This window comes from Hypomesus transpacificus, chromosome 4 (assembly GCF_021917145.1).
Source record: "Hypomesus transpacificus isolate Combined female chromosome 4, fHypTra1, whole genome shotgun sequence".
Taxonomy (NCBI): Eukaryota; Metazoa; Chordata; class Actinopteri; order Osmeriformes; family Osmeridae; genus Hypomesus; species Hypomesus transpacificus.
In genome coordinates, this window is record NC_061063.1 from 3950809 (window position 1) to 3975970 (window position 25162).

The following is a 25162-nucleotide window of genomic DNA, read 5'->3' on the forward strand; positions in this document are numbered from 1 at the left end:
TCTCAAGCCTCCAATTAAAGGCTACATCGGTGTTGTCAGACAGCAAATTGAGAGCCAATCTTAGCGACGGTGTGCAGTCCTACAGGACAGTGGGAGCCCGTCTCTGTTGAGTGTGAGGGATCTGATGACGGCTCTGTATTGAAACCTAGCACCCTACTTGACAATCTGTAAAACATCACTGTGTGGCCGAGCCGTTGAATTCTACCGTTATGGGGGGGGGGAGAAAAAGTGTCAAACTGGAAGAGAGGGGGGAAGCTTCTAGTTGTTCTGTGGAAAACAGTCAGACTAGGAGAGATGGTGAGATAGAGACCGACAGGCAGGTAGGGTGACAGGCAGAACAACAGGCTCTTACTTACCTTCTTACCCTAACAAGATGGTGTGTGAAACCACCATAAAACCTAATGGTACCACGGGGGGTAGTGCTGCTATTGTACAGTGTGCTTCGTGCCGGTGAAGTTTCGGCTCCTTAGCCCATATGCTCATTATTGCAAGTGTCAAAGCAAGGCTTTTAGAGAGCTTTAATTAGGTAATCAGAGATAACTACAAATGCATTATCGCAGCTAAAAATGTACTGGCGTAATGCAATCCTGGTGTCAGTGAGAAAGCATAGGCAATATTAAACATTCACATAGTTGCAGTTTAAGTCGAAAATACAACACAGCAACAATCCGTTATTGCTGCTAACTTATTCATGCTATTTACAGTATATGACCCATTTAAAAAGTGTTCTGACTGATTCAACAAACCTTCAAGAACACAACCAAGGACAGGTGGATGTAGGTATATGTGCTGATCTAGAGTGTCCAGCATCATGTTCCATGACAACATCCTGCTGTGGTGGTGGTTGTTAGTGGTTCACTCACCATGTTCTCTACACGCAGCTCAAAGGGCATAGGGTTGTACACCATCAGCTGCACCTCACACACATCGCCCTGAACCCACTGGAAATCTGACAATTGAAAGAGGACAGAGATACAAAGGTCACACCACAACACTCAAGACCCTGCCACAAAGACATGAAAAAGACTCAAGTTTGTAACATGTACTCTCCTTTAATTAGAATGTTTTATTTTAGAATGTATTATCCTGAAATGTACGAGCGTCAAAAAAACAGTTGACATTTATAAAACACATTGAGATGATAGGCCCAATTAAATTCATGCGCAGGAAACATCTAGAACTTCAACTCTATTGAACCCAACTCACGTCAATTAAGCAGATTCTTAATACGGGCTAGCGACAGAACACACTAATGCTTATGCACACAGGACATGTTAGCACAACCCTTCTTCCTGAAGTCCAAAACAGCCTCACACCGGGCAAAACGATGCAGGTAGATGCATCCCTCACAGTTCCCAGGTAGGACTATCAGAGTGAGAGCAGCCCCTCTCCTGGTCCCTTCACAGTAAGGGCTCTAACTGCAGTAAACGGTTTCAACAAATCCTGGCTTGGGATCTGGTGGGCCAGCGGATTTATGTTAGATCCAAAACTCCAGCCATGTGCCATGGGAAATTAACACCTCGTCAAAATACAGGGTCTGAATGTAATCCAACCGCTGCGAAGAGAGGTCTCTCACAACCCCAGCCTCATACGCCTGTCCTCGCAGGTCGGCCAATTAAACGAGAAATATGCCTGTGAGAAGGTGAGCGGAGCGGCGGCTTCCTCATTTGTGTTGCCCTCTGTGTCCACATCTCCTCAGGTGGCCCCTCCAGACTTCACACGGAGCCCGTGAAGGTCCGGCACCTCGAAGCCTCGGCCTGAATAATGATGTGGAAGGCCCGCGTCAGAGCTCTCGCCGTCAGCTGAGCACGGCGTGCACTTGACTCAGGGTTCGTGGAGACGGCATGTCTGGTCCAAATGTTCTCGACTCGCTCTGCAGATCATGTGGGGAGACTGGCGGAGCTGAAAACAGCGGTGCAGATGTTGACTGTGCCTGCTATTGAACGCTTGACAGAGGACAGCTGTGAACCAAAGGGTACTCAGTAAAAGGGAATGTGATGTCATGAATAATGCATTCCCATCATGGCTGGGAATTAAAGAAGCCATGTGAAATACAAAGCCTCCAGAGTCTGCTGATTTACTGGGAGGGTTCACATACTGAATGATTATCATCACATTTTCCAATATCCACACAGAACTGGAACACCTAAACAGGAGTTTAGCCGAACAAAGACTAAACACATTACAAACATTGCCGTGGTTGAACACCTGTTTAGTGTCTAAATGTAAATGTAGTGTCAATCCATCTTGTATGTTAGAACAAATATGAAAAAAAGAACACAACGTCTTCACTGTTACCAAGTTCCCACAGTGAGAGAACTTTCAAAATCCGCCTGCCAAAAGTCGTAAAAGGTCGGCCAATAGACAGGCAGTGTCTCGTGGGAGGGCAGTGTCTCTTGGGCTTTGTGGGACAAACACCTAAATACACACAAACACACACTCAAACACCTGGATACACACACTCAACCTGAATACACACAAACTCAAACACCTGGATACACACAGACACACACACTCAAACACTAACACATACACTCCGGTCAACACAGGTCACATAACTGTCCACACAGCAATATCTAACAGTGTCAGCATCCTCCAAAGCTTCACCGAACCCCACCTTTGAAAGCCAACCAATTATGAGACAATCAGAAAGAATTACCATCAACTACCAGGAAATGTATAATCCTAGGTGTTTATTTCCATGAAGATTCCAGAGCAAGCTGAATCAAACCCTGTATAATCAAACGATGTGTCTGTAGTACAAAAGATTTCTCATTAGCAGTAAAATGTCAGTGGACCTGGTGGTGTATTAAAATGTGTTTTGTTGCCCCCCCCCCCCTCCGAAAGTAGCTCACATCTGCACCAGGAGAGCGAGATCTGACACTCGTGTGAGGATGACGATGCACTTCCTTGAAATAGGCCCATCTGCAGGCTAACGATAGCCAGCTTTATAGGATTGGTCTCGATCACAGTTCACTGAGTGCTTTTACTGGGCTTGTGGCAATGTCCACTCTTCACAGGAGGAAAATTGAGTCAGCGCTGAGAGTCGTATCAACAAATACCTTTGAGGCAAAAAATGATAAAAACCAAATCGAGGAGTTTGTGTATTCTGTTTGTTGTGTACATTTTTTTTATAAGCTGTGTTTACGTATGTCCTAAACTGCAAATAGTCTGGGAGGCATGGGGGTAAGAGAAGAGGCCCATAAAGAAAAACATTTGGCTCCTTATTGTGTCTTGTTGTTCTAATAACAAGCCAAGTGAGGTACTTTGGCCATTTGACTTATTTACCCCTCAAATCCGGCTCTCATGCCCAAACACACCACTAAACTGAGTGGAGAAGTGGAGGGATATTTCCCCCACGTGTCGGTCATCAAGGCCCAGCACAGAATCTGCGCTAATGCTGTAAATCAACTGGGCTATTCCTTTTACACCATCCTGCCCCTAGCCAATTTCCAGACTCATTTATATTTCAACTGATTGATAAATACCAACAAGGAGGCACAATCTTCCACTGTTATCCAAAATGAAATACATCCATAGTCACATAGAGCCTGAGAAAACAGCTCTCTTAAACAGAGAGTGCAGGCCTTCTGCCCAAGGTGCACTTAGAGTAGATAAGGCATCCATTCACCAATCACACCTGTTATTCCGCCCAAGTGTTTCCCAATAAGATATATTTTCAGTCAATTTAGTCAGAGGCACATTTTTCTTATCGGTTGGACTGCATGGACAGAAATGCTAAAACGACAAGACACCACAATGACAGTCACTGCATCCACACCTCCGCTAGGTCTTATGTTCCATATTAGTCTTCCATATTACGCTAGCTGTATTCCAACAGGAGCAGAGGTATCCATTATGTTTCATCTCATCTTTATAGATGAAGGGAGCCAGTCATATCAAACCAAAGACAATATGGGGTCCCGAGCCAGTTTACCTTTAGATAATGTGTGGAAATATATTCATCCAATTTAACTGGAAGGCGCAGCTTTCAAAACAAAAACAAATGAAATGCAACCATCAAATCCAATATAGCTTATTCAATAGTCTGCCTGATGTTGTGATAGAGTACAAGACAGAGGCACAGTACCTTTGAGTCTAATCATAGACTGACACTGAGGCCCAATCCCCCACCCCCACCCCCACTCCCCCAACCCCACCCAATCGCTGTGCAAGAAAGTGAATAAATATGCAGGAAACCTATCCTACTCGCACACACCTATCTGTATACCTATCTACACCACCGACACAGGAAGACACATCAAAGTGGATGGACACCAGCACATTTGGCAGTCTCTAAAGCCTACTATCAAAGCAATTATAGAAAAAACAATCGCCTTTGACAGAACACCCTGTTTTATGGTTCTGCATAAATCTGCTTTATGGAAATCGACACAAAGAGGAGCCTGACACACCACACACACACACACTATGTAGCCCCTGGGTTCTTCTAACAGAATACTTTTAACTTTGATTCCTTATCAGCAAAACGTGAGGGATAGAAGCCAGGGCAAGGGCCTGCAGTTGTACTGCTTACAGAATGCCGGAGAGTGCCAATGTTGTCCTATGCTACAGTAACCACAACCAAAGCTCTCATGAACATTGCCAGTGAGCGGTTTCAATGGCCTAAAAGCTTGTAGGCTTTGAAGATACTCTTGAGGTTAGTCGGCTAAAGACCCACTCCTCCTCAGTCTGATAGTGCTGGGATAAATAAAGGGTCCCTCAATGATCCAATTACAATCCCATCTGCAGATAGACCAATGATGATAGCCATAGATCTTTGGAGAGGAGATGCTCCACACAGGTTTACGTGGCTCCCATCCCAAGTGAGGCGGTGGTGGGAGAGCTGGGGCGTATTGACTGGGGTCATGTTCCTGCGATCGCAGCTGCGGTGGCAGAGATACTATGGGGCTCAGTGTGGGGAGATTGTGACTGTGTGTGAAAGATGCATGTTCACAGTTGCACGTCTGCCACAGGCATGATGCCTCCATACTGCTTCTGTGCCGCGTCCATAAACCTCTACATACAGCCTCTCCATTTTGGCCTCTCCATTCTGGCCCCTCCATGCAGCCTCCCCATACAGCCTCTCCATTCTGGCCTCCCTATACAGCCTCTATGCTGCCGCCATGACAGACAGTCCGTTTTAACACCTTTAGTGGCCTGTCGACTCAGAGGCAGAGTAGAGTTGGTGCTCTAAAGATTCCATACTGAACTTTTAGGAACATATCAAGACATGATTCACTAAAACAATAAAAATACATCTGTAAAAAGACAACTAAATGCAGATTAGTGCCCACGCATAGCCTAAGAGAATGCCAAGGTACTGTTTATTTGACTAACAGCTAATATTATTCGCTGAAAGCTTCTTGGCGTTATCACCACACACAGCCTGCCCAGCACTGACGATTAAGTATGTAAAAGAGTTCACACAGTGACAGTTTTGGAAGAATTGTTTACGGACAAGGTAATGGGTAGCAATAATGTGTTCAGATGAAAGAAATCCAACAAAGCTCTCTTGATGATAGTTAAGTCATGTTCAAATGAAGATAGTTGCTGAATCCACTCTGACTCAGCCGTGTGTTGTTTTGCCCCCTCAGTGCCTCTGAGCCTCTTGCACGGCAACACAGCTAGGATTTCAGCAAAGGGTGCTGTCTACCTGCTAGCCCTGTAGTTGCAACTTGCGAGTTTCAGCCCCACATAATGGCCTCCATCAGTTGACTGTGAAGTTGAAATTACTTTTGCATTCTTAATGCGGGGTGACCACCTTCTGGATATTACATTTGCACTGCGTGTCGCATAATGTGCTTAAATCCAAAAAGAAAAATACAAAACTGACGTTGCAGGTTCACACTGGCAGACCCTTGAGGTTTTGACTAGACCAGAGACCTACGCTGGAGATAATCGAGGCTTCGGATGGTTGTCTGAGGTGTGTGTGTCAGGTGATGCTCCTCATTCTAGAACATGGCTCTCTCATTACCGACAGCCACCCCTCCAGACACCCAGCACTGTGCTGGCTCCCTCTCCCCGGGCTCAGATCAGCCCCTCTCACATGCTGACTCGTATGCATACCTTTGACGGTGGCGTGGAACCACAAAACACTGAAATGGACGTGGCACAGACGGGATGCAAAGGAGCAGTAGTTCATCACAGCCCACAGATTCCCTGTCGGGACAGGAGGGACTCACTCTGGCCTAGCCTTGAGCATGTTGCTTTTCTTTTCGCCCCCGAGTGACAAATCTTCCCCACAGTGGCAGTTGGGTTATTTGTTAGGAGAAGGCATTCATTCAGATCTGGGACGGTTAAGATAATGTACCTTGTTTACAAGAACAGCCTGATATAAGAGATGGGGGAAACCATAACATTAAAGTGATAAATAATTGATCCTGATGACAACACTTTGCCCATTAAGAAGTCATTTGTTTCTCTTTTCTCTCCTTGGCTTGTTTGTCTGTCTGCCATGGAGGCATGGCTGTCAATCTGGTTGGCTCAGAGCAAAGAAATGACATGAATAAATCAACAGTAACAGACAATCTGTATTAAGATTAACTTTTGTGTTCATACACAAGTTTTATGATGAATTAAATATGCATGCAACTAAAAGACACTAAAAGCTTTTTGGCAAGAAAAGACTGAGGCCTCCTCATTTAAACCTAATAAATAAATAATATATTTAGTAAAAACTTCAGAATAATGTGTTCACCCTCCCTCCCTGTGCTGTTGCTTACAATATATCACCAAGAAAAACCAAACAGATAAACTCAGCTAAGAGCTACACTGGTAGACTACATGGAAGGGGTATGGATAGAGAAAAGCACCGAAAATGAACTTCAAACAACAGCCATTGTGTCAAACTCATCTGATTTGGCAGTGTAGAGTAGATAAGCCTGGAGCGCAGGATTCACACTCACACTCCCTGATTTCGATGAGAAGTCAGGGCAGCTCATGCTGAAAAGCCATCTGTCTGAAGCGAGTGCCTGCCAAAACTGGAGAGCTTTAAAGATCCTTCAAAATGGAAACAAGTGAATTCCGGGAAGGCTATATAGAGACCAACGCACGGAGGTCGCAGTAATTATGGAGCTAGTCAGACGTGCTGACAAGTCTATGATGTGATTTTAAAAAGCCTTTTTGATTCCATGCTAAGTACGCCAAATTAGCATGTCTGGTCTAGCTTTACATTGACATGCTATGCTCAGTACACTGCAACACATAGGGTTACATGACTACCTGTAGGACCATCTGTGCATGTGTGTGTGCCCACCTATCTTCTTGCAGCGCTCCTCTCCCCGGTTGTGCATGATGATGGGCGAGTAGATAAAGGGGCTAGCAGTGGACATGTTTTGTCCCAGCAGGCCTTTTACTTTGTGGGGGCGCAGGCTGACAGGCAGATTGAGTAGCTTCACTGATCTATTTGGGTGGAAGAAAAGAGAAAGAGGGGGGGGGAGGAAGGAGGGGCGGCAGAGAAAAAGGGTTAGTTTCATCTGGCCGTATCCATTACGGTCCTGAGAGGATGAGATGGATTCTGGCCAGGCCTGAGCCAATCGTATGGCAGAACATAAATCCCCGAGAAGGGGAGGTGGTGGATTGTAGCGATTCCAGTTCATCTATCAGCCGACTCAGTGCTCTGAGGTGAGAGTGGCGCTGGTGGAGCGCTTATCACCTCAGGGTGGCTATGCATCTCAACCTGTTAGCCACCAGGCGTAGACATTAATAAGCATGTTGGATTTCTCTCCAAACACACACACTCGCACTGGGGGAAGTTACAGATGACACACCCTATAACCTGCCCTACTAACGATCCTGACTCTAGGATGAAGGGGAGAGGGGGGAGTGGTTGAGGAGTAGAATGTGGTGGGAAGTGTAACTGGTGCTGCTGAAGCAACAATTCCCCAGGCTAGATATGTGACTCCCCTTTGACATACTGTAAATCATTTTTGTTAGGAAATACGACTAGGAAAATGAATAAGTAATAGGCTGTTTTACACAAATACAAATATTGCCTACAGATATTAAATTCTGTTGGCATGTCAAATATGCAGCTCTCAGGATCCTTTATAAAATCGGGGATTGGAGTCTTGATTTAAATCAATATCCACCATCATGAAAATTACCTGACAAAATTGAGAGAAGACAATGTCTCAACTGCTTTACCGCTCCAATCACAGTGGCACTTAATGCAGTCATCTACATACCTGTGGTGAATGACTACATGGGCCAATCAGAACAAACCGTACAAGAACCTGGCCAACCAGGTCAGACAAAAGCGTTTCCCAGGTCAACCTCTGAACTATTGACCAACAAGCTGACGGCCAGTGTACTGGGACGTACCTGACGATGGGTAGCTTGGTAAAAGGCACCGGGGGAAGCTTGAGTCCATCAGGGAGGGAGATGACCTCCATCCCACCTGGGCACTTGGAGGTGTAGTTCTCCAGACTCTGAGTGACCTCTTTCTTCTCTGTGGACAAAGAGCAGAAGAATGGAAAGAAGAAATGGTTGGAAAGAGAAGCATTAAAAGGGTCAAAAAAGGGTCAAAAAAGGGTCACACTTTCCAGGTCCTTCCTTCCCCACGCCCATACCGTTGACATTTAAACCCTGAAGGGTTAGTACTGGAATGTGACACGAAACTTGCGAGCGCTAATAAGCTTCCACTTAATTCATTGGGCTTCGCCCATCTCCATGCCTCCAGGTGAGAAAGAAACTCAGTTTTACAGCGCGATCAATAAAAATGTTTACGGCCCTGCTGTATCATCACTCTGCCTCGCTGCTTTCCTTGCAAACAAACATGTCTCTTTGAGTTACTCCCCCAGGCTTCAGACCTCGGGCAGGGTTGGGATGACCGAATTCAGTCTCAGGAACAGCCCTTGTTTTTTTCGAAAAAGGACATCCTGGTCCGGACGAGAGCAGCATCCATGAGAGCCATGAGACAGACAGAATGTGGAGCCCGATCCTGACGAGCACCAGGCAAACGTGTCGTCGCGTGAAGGAAGGCTCATGCGTGCCTTCAAAAGTGTTAACATTTACCAGGGGTTTGCGAAAAGGAGGATAACATCGAATACAGGTCAATAGTCAGGAGATGGAAGGGGGGGGCGAAAGTCCTAGAAGTGGGATGAAACGCTTCTGATAAAGAGTAGAGCAAGACGTGGCTTGATAACGTAAGCAGAGCTGGGAATTCATAACTGGCCTATCAACCTTATCTAGCCACATGGATTCGCTGTTGGGGAAACAACAAACAAAAACATATTGCAGATATCTTAACACCCATCTGCATATTTTCTCGACAAAACGACGGTCGCAACAACTTTCTTTCCTTCTACCTTCTCCCTTACCAGTCCAGTCACATACCGCATAAGGGATAGGAAGCGGATGGAGATTCTGCACTCGTTGGCGAACAAACAGACGTACTGTGTGTCGCATACAAAAGTATCAAATGAACAAGAGTTTGTGCGTGTATTGCTCATCAGAACTTTTTAAGGCAACTGTGGTGAAGGGTGTCTGCCCCTTGTGACTGATTTGCAATGATTCCTAAACCAACAAGGAGTAGGATTTTTACTCTGCAAATAAACTAGCCGAAGCAGCACTGCAAAAAAAAAAAAAACTCAAAAAATATTTAAGGACAGCCTTCTGAAGGGCAAGAAGAGTATTGATTCTTATTTAAAGATGATATGCCGTAAACAGGATCTTTCAAGCTCACTGGATTGCACAGGTCTATTTGCCAGGCTTCATTGTATACCCCATGTCCCTCTCCAACTGTTTCTCTCTCAGCAAAGTGGCTTGGCACCTGCTTGCCCTTACCCTGAAGCAGTACCAAGCTATCCAACTCAGTAGGGAATCTTTTTGACTCACTTTCACACTTAGGGAGTTTCAACAGGAGGTTACTAGAGAAAAAGGACAAGTTTCTGTTTACATCACCCTTATAAATTTCAGAGAATTTTTCTGTATCCTCTGAATTAATTGTTGTCCTGTGTTTGCATGCAGATTACCATCAGTGGGTTATAAGTGATCTGAAACATACCACCTGAAAGATTAAACCAGAAGATGTAACTAAATGTAAACAACTAAATACAATAAAAACTAACTTTAGTTTGAGCTCATTATTCCTTAACAAGAAGCTGCTAACGGATAGCCACTGCATATAATCCAGGGATTGCAAATCCAACTAGTAATTTATTGACGAGTAAGGAAAGCAATAACAGCTTCAATGAGGCTCTGATATTTTAAATGCACTCTTGTGTGTTAAACATCTCAGTCTGGATCATGTCTTTGAGTGGCCTCAATAGCATTCTCTAGCAGTATTTTGACGTTCCCCATTTCCAATGCAGCAGACTAGTAGTGTTTGGTAGAGGCCTCCAGTGACTTCTAAATGTTTTAATATCCTTGGTGGTGCCTCACTACTTAGACTCTGAGGACAGAAGAGAGTCGAAGACTTCAAATACATTTTGACAGTGGAACAGACTCAATAAAACATTGGTGAAATGCCGGCAAGTGTCACTGAAGATGAACTGCCCAACTCTGTTTGATGGCCACACTGCTGACAGAGTACACACACATTAATGTCACATCAAATATGAATAGTATATATTTTGGAGGCGGCGGCAACTGAATATGGGGTGGGTGACGGCAGACTTAGGAGTGGGCTGAGGTGATGTAATGTCCATCATGAATGTTGAGTGCTGGCTCTTTTATATAATGGAGGAGGGCAGTAGTCTCAGTCGCTGTGACCACATCTTGTAGATGTATCCATGAAGCGGACTATGTAAAAAGTATAGGCAACACTTTAAAAGGTAGGTACGATTTTTCCAGAATGAAAAGAAAAGTTGTACAGTCCCCTGTAAACATGTAGTGTAAGCTAATGAGGCCCTCTTGAGAGTTGTTTAAAAACACAGACGGTTCAGTGCCAGTGGGATATCGATTTCATATTTTTGCTACTTTCCAGCCAATTAGGTTACAGCAAATATATCCCAGCCTATCGCCATTGGCGAGACGGCCATTCATCTGTCTTATTTTGTGAAACCCTAACCCTGCCAATCAAACACGAGCTGGTGGAAAGCACAGGAGTTTAGACAAAAAATTGGGGAACTGTTTCTCAGAATGTATTTTAGATGCCACATGGCACCTTATATTAACATGTAACTACATACCAATCCCTTAGTAACTAAATTGTAGTTACAGTGAAGCAGCTGTGTAGTAATACTTCATTATGTTTTAGTGGTAAAAGTTACTACACAAGTGAAACTTGGTATGGGGAAATTGGGTTTAGTGGATGTTTTGGACATTGATCTTGTTTTAGTAGCAACATCCAACTGCCTACTTTACCCATTACACATCCCTTTCTTAGAGTTTTGTAATAACCTGTACAGCCAACAATTACTAATGTTTGATGAACCGGAAAACACAACAACAACGCTAACAATAACCGAGCCATCCACCCAATGGCAGGGCCTGGCACGCACTGACTAAAGGTTCTGTCTCCCACAAGTTCATTTGGAAACTTTGAAGGAAGAGTGTGAAGCAAGTGGGAGGACAAAGCAGAGGGAAATACAGGTTTCCTCATTAAAACTGCTTGCTATCGCTGTGGGTAGACAGGGCTTGAGTCAGCCACTGAGCGGTTAGGTGCAAGTTACAGCTCGGAATACACCCATGAAGGGTTGGGGCTGTTTCAAGAGGCAGTTATCCTTGTTTCAACGATAACCACACTCACCACTTACAGTGCCTTTTGTGCTGGCGAGTTGAGAAGAGATGAGAAGAACTTCTTAAAGTGCTTTTAATCTGCTGTCTGGATGTGGAGGTAGTCTTTTTGTGTAGTTGGGAACAGTATGGCAGCAATAGCACTGCTCAACAGGGCCAAACTGATATAATCTCTGCTCACGGTCACAGACAATGGGCTTCAGCTACCACATCAAGGTACCACCATTTTCACAACCATTTCTAAATATAGTTTCAACAAAAATCCTTACATTACGGTCTTTACTCACTCCATACATATCAGGCACAGCAACCCATCACACTCAATCATAGTTTCCTTACAACAACGAACGAGCGAAACATATTGATTACAACCTCGTTTCTCTGAGTCAAGCATACAACATATTCTCCCATCTCTTCTCTCTCATCGCTCACACACCTTTACCCCCTCATTTTTGTCATTTTTCTTTTTCAGTTGAGGCATCACTCTATCTCCTCCCCCTCTCTCCCTCTCTATCTTTATTACACCTCTCCATCCTTCTCAGCGATCCTGAGGCTACATAGTGAAGGAGAACGACAGCATGACACTGCGGTAATTAGCTGTGCCTGATCACCTTCTCATGACCCACAGGCAGTGCAGTTAAGAGCTGTACCCGGTACAGAGGTAGGCTTAAATAAAACATTTGAGGATTACATTTTTTACATTACCAGCAAAGACTTGAAAAAGGTGCTCCCACGAAAAGGTCTTTGAAAGAGGCCATAACCAGAACATCAAAGGCTTTGCCTTTCCTAATGCTGGATTGGCGGCTGACATTAAAACAGTGAATGATGACTAACAGGGTGCTAAAAGGGAAAACTGTAATTGTGAGTTCCAAGAATGTTATTGTGTTTACCTTCAAACACAATTAGGTTGAGGGACAGAATGGTCCTGAGGGGTGCAGGAGCTCGAGTGGGGAGGATTATATTGAAAGTGATCAATCTAAAAGGTTTGACTGTTTCTGTCCATACGAAACGCGACCCTCTCAACTGTCCACACAGCAGCATCCACCTGTGAAACGGAGGCGTGTGCAAATGCAAGTCCACCCCTCCTATAAACGGGGTGCGATGTTTGAGGAAAAACCTCAAACGACGGCGGGTCCCGGGTCCTAGAGAGAGGGCAGTAAGAGGTCCATAAACCCTTTGGCTAACCATTTCTGCACCTGGGCAGAAATGGTTAGCCTTGGCCTCCATTCTCCTCTCTGGTCTCTCTCACACCAGTCAGAGAGCATGGGGAGACACTCTGAACATTGTGAGGCCCCTCCGGGCTCCCCCAGTACCTCACCACATGTCTGTCCAGCAGCCTGCACCCCACATGGTGGCCATGGCTGGGGATTAAAGAACCAGGGTTTTAGCTGGATGGAGCAGGAGTCTGGGAGTGTGTGTGAGGGGGGGGGGGGGGGTCTCTCACAGCTCGGGTGTATGTGTGTGTGTGTGTATGTACCACCTCACACACACGTGCAGAATGCCCAGCGAGGGGCCATGCAGCCCCATGGCATGCTGGGATACAGCAACCTGCAATAACCTCCCACAGCTAGTAACATCACACTGTGGACTTGGGTGTGTGGGGGGGGGGGGGCAACCACAGTTTACGGCAGACGTATTTGCATGCACCATTACACACAGTCTGCAAAAAGCCACTATTCACAACCCAACTCAAGGTGTTTTTGGTGTTGCTTTTTTGGCTTCTCAGGCATTCAGTCTAGCTTATAGAGGAGGTTTTTTTTTTTCTAGTGAATGAGGATGGATGAAGTAAGAACATCACATCGTTTTTGATGCTCCTAACCAGAGAGTCTACAGAGGGCAGGCGTTTTCTCCATTATAATACGTTTCCCTTTTGTATTTTCACCCAGAGATATGAAGGCGGGAAGTGCTACACATATTCCATAAGGGGTAAAACCGAGGAGGCGAGGAAGATGGGAGCATGCCCTGAGAGCAGCAGCAGTCCCTTGCTGACAGTGTTGAATATTTCATGCTGCTGGCTCTCTCACTCCTCTTTCTGCTCCCTCCCTCCCTCTCTCTCTCCCTCTCTCTCCCTCTCTCTCCCTCCCTCCCTTACCCTCCCTCTCTATCCAGAAAAGGATTACAGTACATTGGCCTCCATTGTGTGGTCAGTAGAGCATCTGATGGACTGCTTGGGTGACTACTGAATCTCCTGAGTCCAAGAGGAGATCTGGTCCAACGACACACTCCCAACAGTCCCCACAGCCCAGGCTGACTTGGTTAAGCTTCACCGGCTGTTAAATGCAAAGCATAACAGTGTACTAAGTGAAGCGCAGGACGAGAGAATGGACCTGGATTGAAAGTGAAATCCACCGAATTCAATGAATATGAAGAAACTAGTTTTATATATAAAACAAGTTCAACATTACAGGCAGTGTCTCTCCCTCCTTTGTGAGGGATAACAGGTGGATTGAGGGATTTCTGAAAGGCCCAGCTTGCCAGCGGGTGTCTACGACTGACCTTGGTCAGACAGGAAGTCCAGCATGGTCTGCAGGAGGAAGGACAGGTGGCGGACAGACAGGCCAGGGTTGCCCATACGCCGCGAGGCATACACCAGCTCGTGGAGGAGACGCATCTGCACAGCCGCCCAGCCACAATGGGACCCTGAGAGACAGAGAGAGAGACAGAGACAGAGAGACAGAGACAGAGACAGACAGAGCGAGAGCGAGAGCGAGAGCGAGAGGAGAGAGAGAGACAGAGAGACACAGAGAGACAGAGCAAGAGGAGAGAGAAAGAGAAAAACAAGCACATTTCAACTCACCGATGCAATCACATTTTCATGAAGTGAGTTTGTACACCTGGAATAAGCCACCATTGAGCCACCAATGTTCCATAAATAGACCCGAGCAGGATAAGAACACTTGTGTATCCAGTGGGCCTCCACATGCAATTAAATCACCACATCCTCTCTCCCCTGACATGATATGTTTGTATGTGCTTTTAACGCAGCGTGATCCCCTTTCAGCAACGCGTACTCCACGATTTACACAGCACTGCTACAGCTCTTGGAGTAGCTCCCATCCTTTAAAATGCCAGCCTTCCCATAACAGATCAACGCTTGAGCTGCAGAACCATGGCATTCATTCAGGCAACGCTATTTCCTCTGCAGAGGAATCCACATCCACCAGACATCTTAATGGCATTTTAGCCTGACATACAATGTTATGGAGCGCATGGATGGGTCTGGTTACATAAGAAGGTTGCCAGCCAGCCAGCCAGCCCACCCCCCACCCCCTTACCCTCCCCACAGACCCTCGGTTTCTCTCTCAGCTGTCAGTGTACTTTCACAGAGAGGGAGAAAAATAAAATGAGACTTCTGAGAATCCAGTAAATAAGATACTATTCCCTGAGCAGCAACCATTCAGAGAGGAAATCGTGCCCAAGATGCTTGTCAGCCATCAGCATTTTCTGTACCAAGGATATTATTAATTCGTACTGACTTTCTCTGTCATCTGAAAAACTATTAATGCAAATCCTTCGTAAGCTATTTCTTTTCTGTGCGAAACAGCGCCCACTAAGCAGGCTAAAAATAGAGTGCTTCCACCTGTCTGCCAGTGATTTCTAGTGAAGCCAGTGCTTATCTGGAGGGCAATAATCCAGAGGACACTGTCATATATATATTTTTTTTTTTTTTTTTTTTTCTGGTGCCTGTCGTTTCTCCCCTACAACGAAATGACTTCATCTGTGGTATTTTGCGAGGTGGGATTGAGAGTGTCTGGCAATCCAATTAGCACACCACCAAGATAATGACAGCGGTGCCACCGCCAAGCCATCGCCCCTGTCACGCGCCGGCTGTGTCCGAAGCCATCGTACCTTTTGCACTCTGACTCAAGTGAATTAGTGGGCCCTTTGTAGGACTGGCCGGATGTTACGGTCTTCGCTGTCATTTCAATGTGAACAGTGATGGCATTCCACACAGCAGGATAATGAAATCCCTGAGTCGGGGGTATGTGAAACACTGCAAGGTTGTAGTAATACTGTCTGACAGAACAAAGAGAGAGAGAGAGAGAGAGAGAGAGAGGGGGGGGGGGGGGGGCAAGGGAGATAAAAATAAATAAATAGGGGAATAGAGATGGCCTCTCTCTCTCACTCTCACTCTCACCCTGGTAATTGAGGAGAGTCGTGAAAAGGGCTCCCAGGCCAATTAAAAGCCCATTCACTTCTCAATATCTCAAGCCACTGCCGCCGCTATCGGAATGCGCTATTGAGTCCCATTTTCTCTCTCCCATCCTCCGCCTTCCACAGTTCGATAAACTCACTCCTCTCACCTCTCTCGGAGCACTAGCAATCACCTTGCGCAGCTTTCTCCATCACACCACTAAGGGCTCCCAGGGGAGAAGCAGGGCTTTCTGGAACCCTCTTTCACTGGCCATCATGTACTGAGCAGGAGAGTGGACATCTTACCGTCTTACAGTACAGAGTCCAGCATGCATATCACAAGCCAGGACTCTTTGGTGGTGTTTGGAACAGTGCTCACTGGTTTGCTGTGTTAAGAGCTATTCTGAGGAGTTATTTTTGCATACCGTCTTTTGCCTACCGAATCAATAGTCAACAGGCACTCGGGTGTTAACAAGCACCACTGTTGACTGTGTGTAGGCGTAGGTGAATTGAAAATAGCATTCTAGACAACGCTTGAAAAGCTCCTCTCTGACTACAGAGTACTCAATTTTATTTAATTTTTTACCTTGAAAAATCTTTTACGTTCCTCCATTGACGGATCCACCTGGCAAAAGTGGACTGGGAGGGTCAACAGTGCCCTTGTGAAAACTCTCCTCAAGTGTGTCCTCTGAACGAGCATCACAAGGAGAAATATGGATGACCTCGAGCCTTTGTATTCCCTGGGAAGGGCTTCTTTTGTTTCCAAACCCCTCTAAGATGAGTGGGTGCGTGAGGTGAAGGTTGAGAGTCGGCAGTACAGAGAAGCTTATCACGAGGACCCCGCTACAGCAAACCTGAGAGCCTATCAAAGACCTGGGTCAGGTCTCAATTGTGTCTCTCTGTGAAAACAAAGTGGCGCACGGATAGCATATTACCCCCGACGATACCCATCGTCAAAGGATGATACTTTAAGTAAAGCATGGGCAGAGCCATGCTTTACAGAGATATGTGTTGTCTCTGTGTATTGACATTGGGATCGTGTGTGTCAGAGAGAGAGACATAGAGAGAGAGATAGAGAAGACGGCGCATTCATGAGCAACGTGCCCCATCTCCATCCACATTGCACACGCATTTCCAAGCCGTCAGTCACACACACGTTGGGCTTTTTGGGGAAAGCTTGCCCGCCATGCTGGGGCGCGGCGGCGCCTCCTCCGGGTACCCACCCCTGCTGAAGTCCTTAGGGTCGAGGGAGAGGCTGTAACCCGGCAGGGTCTCCAGCAGCAGCTTGTAGCAGGCCCTCCAGCCCGGCTCGGGGATGGTGGGCGCCACACACTGCATGGCGGCCACGCGCTTGAAGAAGGCCGACTTGCGGTGGAAGCCGATCAAGTTGTAGAGCTCGGACAGGATGCTGTAGCGCTGGATCTTCTCCTCCTCGGACAGCTACGGACACACAGAGGGAGCCTCGTGAGACGCACACACTCGTGAGCGGCACATTCGAGTTTGGGAAACGTTCTCCCGCTCTTACGGAAGGAACATTTCCTCGATAGCGAGGCCTCGAGGATGTTAAGGGGCAGCTGCTGAACTGTGAAATTTGATTAAATGCTTTTTGGGCACTTTGGTCAGTGTCTTATTTTGGTTGAGGTTGGCTTGAGAGGCTCTGTTGGGATTCTTGTAAAAGAAAGCTTTCCTGGAAAGGCGGTGAGAATAATGCGACACAGCACAGCACAGCGAGCAGGGACAGGGGCTTGCGTAACTGGGACTCTCTTATCGAGACAGACGCCTACATGTTGTCCTCGCTGTCGAGCCTCAAAATAGTCCTGTTTGTCAGTTTCCAGGCTGGCAGTCCAGTGAATACGCATTAAAGCTCTGGTGGTGCAGACCAAATCCCAGGGATGTTGGCTAAGATGGGGGGCTGTCATGGGGGTTTGTCTTACCTGGCCCAGGTTGATGTAGACGGCGTTCTGGAGGAACTCTGAGGCCTCCATAGCCCTCTTCTGAATGGCCAGCACCCGGACCGCCTTGACACAGGCCTCCAGCTCGATGACGCCTGCGTTCTTGTACTGGGGGCGGGCAGACAACGACAGCAGAGGAGTCACGGCCCAGCTCAGCACGGCAATAATGAAAAAATGAATAATCAATGAGGGCTACCGTGAGTCCTCCGGGCGTAATCGAAAGGAATGTTTTCCCATCATCATAAGACAAAAGCTCATCAGTCACCACCCGCATTACGGGACTTGCACAGTGAGCCGTGAGTCTGCGGCCCCAAACCACCACTGTGACCCTCTGAGCTCGCCCACTAACCAGTCTGTCTCTCTTGACATTTCAAATCAGTGCCTGAACAGGAGATCTGATGAGGAGCAAACCTGAGGCAGAACTGCAAAGACATCCACAGAGTTTTTTTCTTTTCTTTTCTATCCGGAACTGCCCACCCCCTTCTCCCTCCCCCCTCCCCCCCTCCTCCCTCCTCCCTCAACCCCATAGTCGCCTTATTAAAATTCAATTAACGTCGGAATAGGCCAGTGTCGAGATGTTATTTAATTTTGGATGTAGCAGTAACAGGTAAAGGGGCCAGGGAAGGTCAGTGCAAAAAGGCAATTATAATAATGGAGATAAAGCACAGCGCTGCCTCTGAATGGTGTATTAAGATAGTGTGCTTGTTTAACTTTCCCATAGCATTACGGCTACCTTGATAAATGTTAGAGGAGCTATATTTTAATAGAGACATGAAGACAATAGCAATGAGTCTCTTTGAAAGTGATAAGTCCACCAAGGCGTACGATTATAATGTGTATGCACTACAATATGGGAAGCATAGATTTAAGACCAAGAGTTCATGTCGTATATAGTGAGAACATTTCCGAACCGGTTCAAACTGTCGTCGCCTTTTGACTGCAATCAAACCCATTCAACTGCAGTCAGCATTTGCTGGTTTGTTTACAGCCTGGGTGCACACACACACACACACCTATTGTCCCTCAAAGACTGAGACATCATGGATACCAGACTAATCCCTGACCCCTGGCGGTTATGAGCATCATTTCCCACCATATAGAGAATCACCTGCATAAACTGCAGTTACGTAATGCTTTCGAAATAAATGAATTTCACATTTCAGGGACAGTGTGTCGGTTTGAGACTCAAGTCGAGTGCATCTGCATAGTGTGGCATGACAGGCTCGAGCTGAATACCTTGCCATAGTAGGAAATGGCCTCCTTGTATTTCTCTATGATGTCCTCTGGGCTTAGACAGTTCTTGGCACGGCCGATCTCAGTGCTGGTGTCTGCACTGATCCCATTGGCTGTGAGGGCACCTGTACTCCAGTAGATAGAAAGTCATGAACAACGAGATCAAACACCTTACAACCAGACTGTTCCGTGCCAGACCCATCCACCAATCAACTGCTCTGCTGCAGACAGTCGCAAAAAACGAGGGGGAGGAGGGAGGGGGGAAGATGGGGGACCAGATGAAAAGAGGTCCATTCTCAGCGTGAATCAGCGGCTTGCTACCTCAAACATCAAACAACAATCACTACGGAGGACCACATGCACAAAAAGTGATCAACCGGGATCAACATTCAGACAGTCCACAAGGACAGCTTGAGTTCAGTCAGCGGGCGGTTGTGAAGGGAGCGTGCTCACTAGCTTCACTAAGTCTGCCATGGCTGCCGTGCTCTGGTCAAGCTCAGCATCAGGCGGCTCCAGGCCAGGGCACATAGGGGGACTGCGTTTAGTGTAAGATCCTCCTCCAGGTCATTTAAGGAGAGGTGACTTCAAATGAAAGGGCAAACTCTGGAATGGCGCACACATTTCAAGAGGAACAGAAGCTGGCAAAGAAATCGTGTATTTTTAAAAGGCCATCCAATTTTTGTTGGCGCTAATCAATTGTTGTCAAGTTAACAGGGACAGTGACCCAGGATAAGTTAGTACATTTGGTAATTGTGATCAAAATTGCATTCTGGGTCATTTCTATTCATACAAATTACAAATAAAGCTTGATTTGGTTAGATTATTATTCGACCATTCTGATCAGAATATAAATTCCGATTGAGAGTGCATTGCCTGGCAACAGTCGGGTCCATGGCAACAACGTGATACTGTCACTCTGATGACACCAGGTGAATAACGTGAGGCTGTGTTACGTCATTGTAGCGAGGATTACATTACACCGACATCTCTCTTTTAAACAAGCAATTGACAAAAACATTTCTAAAACATTTTGCTAAACATTTTCTCTGAGAGAAAAAGGACTCGACTTCCCTATCACTGCCCAATTACAAATGTGTGGTCAATGAGTCATAATGAGAAAAAGGACACGCTGTATCTGTTTTTCTGCATTGTAAAACTAAAAGGCTGAAGTAGCATCCATACAGCATTGAGTGCCTGCTGTATATTCCCATAGCAACACTGCCACCTTGTGGTGACTTATCTTTGCTCCTTAACATTGTAATGGAGGATCAACTATAGTTACCAGGATACATATGAAGCACCCAAGCTTGCCAACTGTAAAATGGAACCATAAAGAAGGTGCTGAAAAAGCCCTAGGGGACGAACATCATCAACTGATCATTTCAGATTACAGCTGTGTATTGCAATTGTCAGGCTCATGATTTTTTGGATCCTAATCCCTGACCTAACAGAATAATTTGTGAAATTACTACACAGGTTAACCCTGCAGTGAGGGGGGTGTGGGGGGGGGGGGGGGGGGGGGTAGGGGGTGAAGGGAATTTCGTAGCAAAAATCAAAAGAATCAAATAGTGCAGATAGAGTGGAATGTAATACCAATCAAACCCACAACAAAAACATATACTGACACACACACACACACACAGACAGGGCATATGAGCGCATGGAGGGCTACAAGCAAAAGGGGGTGGATGACTACAGCTACACCGGTTAGTGTGGCATACCCTACCTGGGTCAATGAGAACCTCCTGTGCCCCTACAGACAGACAGACAGACAGAGAGAGAGAGTGCAGGTTCACTCCATGACACATGGTGCACTTCATCAAAGCAGTGTTAGTTCAAGTCCTGACTCTGCTTTCTTAGAGCCATGCTATGCCTGAGGGCTTCCAGACAGACCATGACTGGATTCTACCCAGCTTCTATCTGAACTAGGAATTATGTTTAGCTGAACTACAGGAACAGAACTGAAGCAGTTGGGACCTTCACAACTTTGGGAAAGACATGCAGCATGTTAATTATCTTAAAGGAGGAGATTACATATGTATTTCCGGTTCAAACTTAACTGCCAATAAAGCCAACATTTTCATAAAATTAAGTCAATAATATATGTCACTGTTGTGTGTATCTATGAGTTAAGGAAAAGTGTGATTTGAATAAACATGTTAATTACTGAGTAAAGAAATATGTTATTTGTATTAAATATTGAAGAAGGGTTAGATCAGGGGTGTTCAATCCTGGTCCTTGAGAGCCCCTGTCCTGCATGTTTTAGATGATGAATGAATGGGAGGTTATCAAGCTCTGTGGAAGCCGGGTCATGACCATTCATTTGAATCAGGTGTGCTGGAGCAGGGAAACATGTAAAACATGCAGGACAGGGGGTCTCGCGGACCAGGATTGAACACCCCTGGGTTAGGTTGTTGGGGTAAAACAGGGTATTCTGTCAGTTGGTGATGATGTCCTGTTGAGCCAAAGCAAGAAGCTGCAGGGCTGAGCAAAGCACCGCAAAGTGGGAGTTGCTGGTTTGGGCCACACAACAAGCCGGGACATTTCCTCTCACTCCAATTGCCATTCAACTGCGCCTCATCCTCCAGACATGGGGGCATCTCACAGAGTCCCAGGCTGACGGCACACCCAGGGCCGTCGCAGGCTCCGAGACAGAACAGCTTACCTGGCCGGTGTCTCTTCCCAGCATCCGCAGGCTGGGAGATGCTGGGTTTGCGTCCGGCGGCCTTGCCTGCAGTGCCCCCTGGGTAGTGGAATATGACTGAGGCCGAACACAATCCCTCCAAAGCAGCTGGAGACAAGACACAGTTGGCATCCGACGGTCAGTGACGTCACCCTGGCGTTAACTTAACAGGTTGATGACCAACACATGACATTGCATACAGGAGTGTTCCTATGTGTCTGTGTAGATGAAAAACCCAACCCTGGGAGGTAGCTAGTCATTTCAACAGAGCACGCTGCAGTCTGAGGCGTCGGTTTGAGAGAAAGACGACTTGGTCTCTTCTCAGGCTTACCCCCCAGCCAAAGGAAGTCGTTGACGGAGCGCAGGAGCTCCACGGCCATGTGGTAGTGGACCAGGGCGTCCTGCAACATGCCCGCCTGCAGACAAAGGTCGCCCACGTGCTTCCTCATCCGACCCTGGCAGCGCTTCTTATAGTGCCTGAGGAAGGGGAGGAAGAGGAGGAGGAAGGCCTTGTCAAATGCACACTAACACATCCCAGCACACTGACAAGGATGGGTGGCAACCTTACGCCCAAACTCATTGTAATGACTTGGTATTAGACAGCATAAGAGGAAGCCTTGTGGGCTGTGCTGGATAGCTAATGATATATATATATTATTTTTTTACTTCTTGCACAGCAGTTGCGTGACAATTACTTTCATTCTGGATGGTTCCGCAAAAACGTGTTTCTCTTACTCCTGTTCTCATATTTCATCTTACCGGGGTATCATTTGGTAGAGGTCTGTGAAGGAGACTCGCTGTTGAAGTAATTCTGTCAGTTAAAAGGGGGTGTATGTGGGGCTGGATAAGATAGCACGAGCAAAAGGAGAATAAAACAACAAATAAGACTGAATCTATCTACCCTAATTTAAATGTTTGAAGTCTTGCACATAAATATTAAGGAAAAGGACAAAATCAACACAACAAAGAATAGGGGGCCAATTGTGCAAGACCTCTGACGTGTCTGACTGGGACTGGGAGTAGACTGGGAAGGTTAAGAGCAAACATGAACTGAATCAGACTTTGACATCAAACCTGCAGAACAGTGGAATATGATCGTGTCAAAGTAGTAATGTAGGAACTTAATTCCCTTTTCTTGAATTTCCGTTGGGATCAATAAATTGAATTCGAACAGTACAGGAACTAGATAGCTCCAAAAACATTCCAGATGATCTGACAGATAACGTATTAAATGGCCTCGTGCAACTTGTGTTTTTCGCGAATAAGTGCAAAGAAGCCAAGCTCGAGGTCGATGCGTCCCTCCATGAATCCCGCGAGATTCATGTCGCACAACAGCGTGTTGCTACAGCTGGGCTACGTCGAGCTCAAGGAACACTTAACCTTCCCATGCGGCGAGGGTCTAGCCCTCGCTGCTTTCTTTGTCAGGCGCTCAGCAGATCCAAACCTCAGCTCCTCCTCCGTCCCCTTCGCCCTCGCCTTGTAGGAGGAGGAGGGATGGGTTTGGTGTTCAGCTGTGAACCCATGCATGAGAGCACTGACAGAGCGGGGGGGCGTCTTGGTGGTGGGGCAGGGCTTAAGCTGATGGGGCTGGGATGGCTTAATAAGCTGTGTGTCTAACGGCTCACCTTTTCACACCCAACAATAAACTCACAGGACAGTATGAAAGAAAGAAACAAAGAGAAAGACAAATAAACGAGGATAAACAACGAAACGGAAAGAAGCAAAAATCAAAAGAGATTTGTCATGGAGGAAGACACGAAGGTTGCCCTTAGCAACATTGTATGAGCATAATGACAAAAACAACACAACAAATCTCATCCACCCCAATAAAACATGGTCTGGTTAATATCCATCAAACAATAATCCTGTGTAGCTCATTTGGAATTTGGCAGCATTCCCAAACTCCCTTCAATTCGGTTGTAAAAGAAAACCACTCACCTGCTATCAGTGTCTAGACCCACAAAGTCTTTCTTCTCAAAAGGAACACAGAGCAGTGGTATCTTGTCTCCAGACTTGTCAGTGGCCCGGTCCAACCTCTTGGACTCCAGCACAATGAAGATAGACTGCACAAAGTCCTCCACCCTCTTTTCCACATCGGGGCACTCGTCGTAGCTGGAGTAGAAAGCCACATCTGTGCGCTGCTGCTCGGCAATCTCTCCCTGGAGCCCGAACACTAGCAGGCGCGAGTCGTAGAGCGTTGAGCCAAACACCTCCTTCTGTGCATGGAAGCGGTCCGACGTCTGAGGCCACTCCTTGGCTGATGCGCAGGTGGTCACGGCAATGAGGCCTACCACCTTGCGGTGGGTCTGGAAGTCGCCCCACTCGTTGTTCTCTGGCAGGTAGTGGTGGCGGTAGCGGACGTAGAGCAGGCGCTGGGAGTCCCGGATGCTCACCTGGCTCGTGCTGGCGATGCGCTTGTAGATATTGAAGAACTGGTCCTCTGGCACGATGCCAACGGGCTGGACCACCACTAAAACCGTCTGGTGGTCCTCCGCACACTGCATGTAGTCTGGGACACTCATGTCTTCATGAGGCTGTAAATATAAAATTTGCATTAAATGTTTCAAACCTAATCTGCGAGCCTACGCGGAATCGTTAATAAATGAATCGACAGTAGAGAAGAAACCATATATTTCCATATGGTGCTTTTAATACAAATAACTCTAATCTATAATTATACTATGCCTATACTACAATTATGTTATAATCTAAATATCTAAAAAGGTCGTAAACTTCGCCAGGCTTCTGTTTTCCTTCGACAACGAAAGGTCGAGCATGACAGCATTCTGTGAAGTTAAAATCTGAATGATGTCTGCGAATCACACACTAGTAGTGACGCGCCTTTCATTCATAAAACACAGGCTTAACAAATGACACCAAGAGAGCTTGACAATTGCAAAGTTAATTTGAACTCACATGTTTTGTTTATCGCCCTAAAAACAAATGCTTTAAATAAAACTACAAAAGCCTTCGGGCATAGCATAACAAGAGCAAGCCGATATAGTTACATGCTAAAAACATTAGCTAGATGCAGCTAGTCTACGTAGCTATTGTTAGCCTTCATATTTGGAAGCAGAAGACAACATCTACGGACCTGCCAACATTAAATCTGTTGACATGAAATACAATATTTGTTGCCAATTTATGTTACCTTCACAGGAGCAATAACGCAAGAATGCTTGCTGTAAGAAAAGGCTGTCAATTATTTAGTAGAAGTGACAGTTCTTTCCTTCTTTCCAGGCCTCCTTCCTCTACACTTTAAGAGTTGACAAAGCTAGGAGCCCGCTCACTACTGCCACTGCCAAAACGAGCGGCGGCAAAGCACACTACCACCAACCACTCACTTCAGACAACATTTAGTGCCATTAGTCTATGGTGCCACCTATTAGGTGACAACATAAAATCAGTTTTGAGACAAACACGTCATGCCCAACATGTAACAGTGCTTATACCTTTATTGTTACCACTGAAGATTATT

At 46.3% G+C, this 25162-nt stretch overlaps 1 protein-coding gene across 2 annotated transcripts in view; it reads right to left on the reverse strand.

The window, feature by feature from the left end:
* The window catches only part of trappc9 (trafficking protein particle complex subunit 9), a 116836-nt gene extending 91895 nt beyond the window's left edge, over window positions 1-24941 (reverse strand). The window contains exons 1-12 of one of the 2 annotated variants that reach the window (XM_047018523.1): window positions 24836-24941; window positions 23623-24218; window positions 22016-22161; window positions 21667-21792; window positions 20728-20754; window positions 19005-19126; window positions 17751-17876; window positions 17040-17256; window positions 14179-14322; window positions 8326-8452; window positions 7259-7404; window positions 864-949 (exon numbers count right to left, since the gene is read on the reverse strand). In XM_047018523.1, coding sequence (XP_046874479.1) covers window positions 864-949; window positions 7259-7404; window positions 8326-8452; window positions 14179-14322; window positions 17040-17256; window positions 17751-17876; window positions 19005-19126; window positions 20728-20754; window positions 21667-21792; window positions 22016-22161; window positions 23623-24206 — 1851 coding nt within the window. In that variant the 5' untranslated portion in view covers window positions 24207-24218; window positions 24836-24941. The remainder of the gene's footprint in view (window positions 1-863; window positions 950-7258; window positions 7405-8325; window positions 8453-14178; window positions 14323-17039; window positions 17257-17750; window positions 17877-19004; window positions 19127-20727; window positions 20755-21666; window positions 21793-22015; window positions 22162-23622; window positions 24219-24835) is intronic. The other variant, XM_047018524.1, reaches the window with a different exon arrangement.
* Window positions 24942-25162: the final 221 nt, after the last annotated feature.